The sequence below is a fragment of the Aplysia californica genome, unplaced genomic scaffold, assembly GCF_000002075.1.
Source record: "Aplysia californica isolate F4 #8 unplaced genomic scaffold, AplCal3.0 scaffold00147, whole genome shotgun sequence".
In the NCBI taxonomy this organism is placed as follows: Eukaryota; Metazoa; Mollusca; class Gastropoda; order Aplysiida; family Aplysiidae; genus Aplysia; species Aplysia californica.
In genome coordinates this window covers 1,407,713-1,409,821 of record NW_004797417.1, presented here as the reverse complement: position 1 = coordinate 1,409,821, position 2,109 = coordinate 1,407,713, and the positions used below count along the sequence as shown (strand labels likewise).

Genomic DNA, 2,109 nt, shown 5'->3' with positions numbered 1-2,109 from the left:
CCCCAACACATACACCCACCCACACACACACACAGACACACACAAACCCCACCCCTCCTACCCCAACACACACACACATACACACACACACACACACACACACCCACACACACACAAACCCCACCCCCACCCCCACCTCCCTGTAGGTCGTTGTCCTGTGCGTATGTACTGAAATCTGACCTCGCGATAGGCCTCTAAAGTTGCGAGCCTTATGTGACTGTACATCCATTAGAATTACAAAGTTGTATCAGATGGGTTTTTTTTTTTTGCCGTTTTGAGTTACAAAAACCTTAAGGTTAGATCTGCTTCATCAAAATCGTAAGATTACTCAAGAGTCGTCATCAAGGTTTTCAAAGAATTGCATGCGAAAACGCTTGACATGTTCTGAAACTCCAAATTTATAGCGTCCAATAATTTCTCAAAACTGGGTACTGAGCAGATAAAACTTTGTAGTTCTAGAGTAGCGGTCCGTCTCTATACAACTATACCTTTGTATGCGGATACGCTTTCTGCGTCGGCCTGCTTCTTTTCCTTCTTCACTGTTTATACTTGTCTATTCTTACTTCGTTTCCGTTTTGTAATTGTTTTTTTTTCTCCCTCGGCCCCCTTTACGGTTAGGTTTGAGGGTGGGGTGGGACGGGTATGGGGGTGGGGGAAGAGGAAGTGAGGGGGGTTGGTTGAATGGTTGAATAGGGTGGCGATGGGATTCTGCCAGCCCAGATCTTATCAGCCTGACCATCAATGCATTTAACAATTTAAGAACGTAACGGAATTTAATATAAATATGTATATTATATAATTATGTATAGTTTTTTTCAAATTTTATTTTGGTGCCGTTAGTGTTTTACGACGCTAATTAAACGGCATAACGTCATATGAGCGCGCGGGACACGCCATTTTCAGTTCGTAGGAAAATTTGAATTTTGCACGGGTGGCTGCCGAAGCCCACTTTTATCGATTTTGGACCACTAAGGGATCTTTGACGTGCGCAACTTGCACACGGGACCTCCGAGATTTTTCGCCCTTGTCCGAGAAAGCTAGGTGTAGATCTTTCTAACCATAAGATCAGGGATGTGCCTGAAAGATACCAGTAAAGAGCCAAGGAAAAGCAGTAGAAAGGCTGCAGAAAGAGTCAGGAGCCCAGAGGGAGATGTAAATCTTCCGTTGCTATCCGGATTCGAACCCGGTACCTATTGAATGAGAGGCGAACACCTTAACCTCTTGGCCCTTTTCAGGCCAACTTAAGAGGTTCCGTCAGGTTTATTTTGAGAAAATCGCAAGTAAAGTTTTTGCCCCTTTTTCAGTTTCTTTAAAAGACAAGGAGATTTTTCTCTATAACCAAACAAACATAGACACCAATTAAACCAAACTTCTCCTATAGGTAGAAAAATGCCCACTTTTGGTGTAAGTCAAGATTTCTGGAAACCCCCGAAATCTGGGTTAGCCTGCTTGTGTGCTTAAAAGCGACCAATAATTATTGATCTGACCATTAGACCACCTACGCCCCAGCAGTTGTAACTGAGTGTGTTACACCCCCCCTTCTACTCTCTTCCTCAGAACAGACATGGAGGAAGGCGACCCTCTTTGACCTGTCACCCCTTGAATGACCCTGGCGTTTTCTCTTCCTGCTCTACTGTAACCTCGACCTTGACAAACTAGTTCCTCCCTGAGTGCTCAGTCTCTCCCCCCCCCCTTATACACCCACACCCACACCCTGCATATGCCAACGGCACGCCCCCCACTCAACCACCCCCTGCAGTACGCCCGTGAACGAGATCTCTCTCATACGTCCGACATTGCTGGCAACAGAACAATGACCACCGGCCACACAGACCAGTCGTCTTTGCTGTCTTCATCGTCATCGTCATCGTCATCATCGTCCATGTCATCGTCATCATCGTCCATGTCATCGTCGAGTAGCGGTTTATCGCCACTAGTGACGTCAGCACAGAAGAATGGCACTGAGCACAGCAGAAACAGTACAGGAGTGACGGGGGCGGTGACGAAAGGACCAGCAGGTGAGAACGGGTTTGTGGTGGGTTGGTGGGTTGTTTAAGTGAGAGGGGGGAGGGAGAGAGAGGGAGGGAGAGAGAGAGAGAGAGAGAGAGA

General features: G+C 46.8%; 1 protein-coding gene across 1 annotated transcript in view; it reads left to right on the top strand.

Annotated features, from left to right (window-relative positions):
- Positions 1 to 1,551: 1,551 nt before the first annotated feature.
- The window catches only part of LOC101859479, a 6,988-nt gene continuing 6,430 nt past the window's right edge, over positions 1,552 to 2,109 (top strand). The window contains exon 1 of the mRNA XM_005097152.2: positions 1,552 to 2,018. Coding sequence (XP_005097209.1) covers positions 1,721 to 2,018 — 298 coding nt within the window. The 5' untranslated portion in view covers positions 1,552 to 1,720. The remainder of the gene's footprint in view (positions 2,019 to 2,109) is intronic.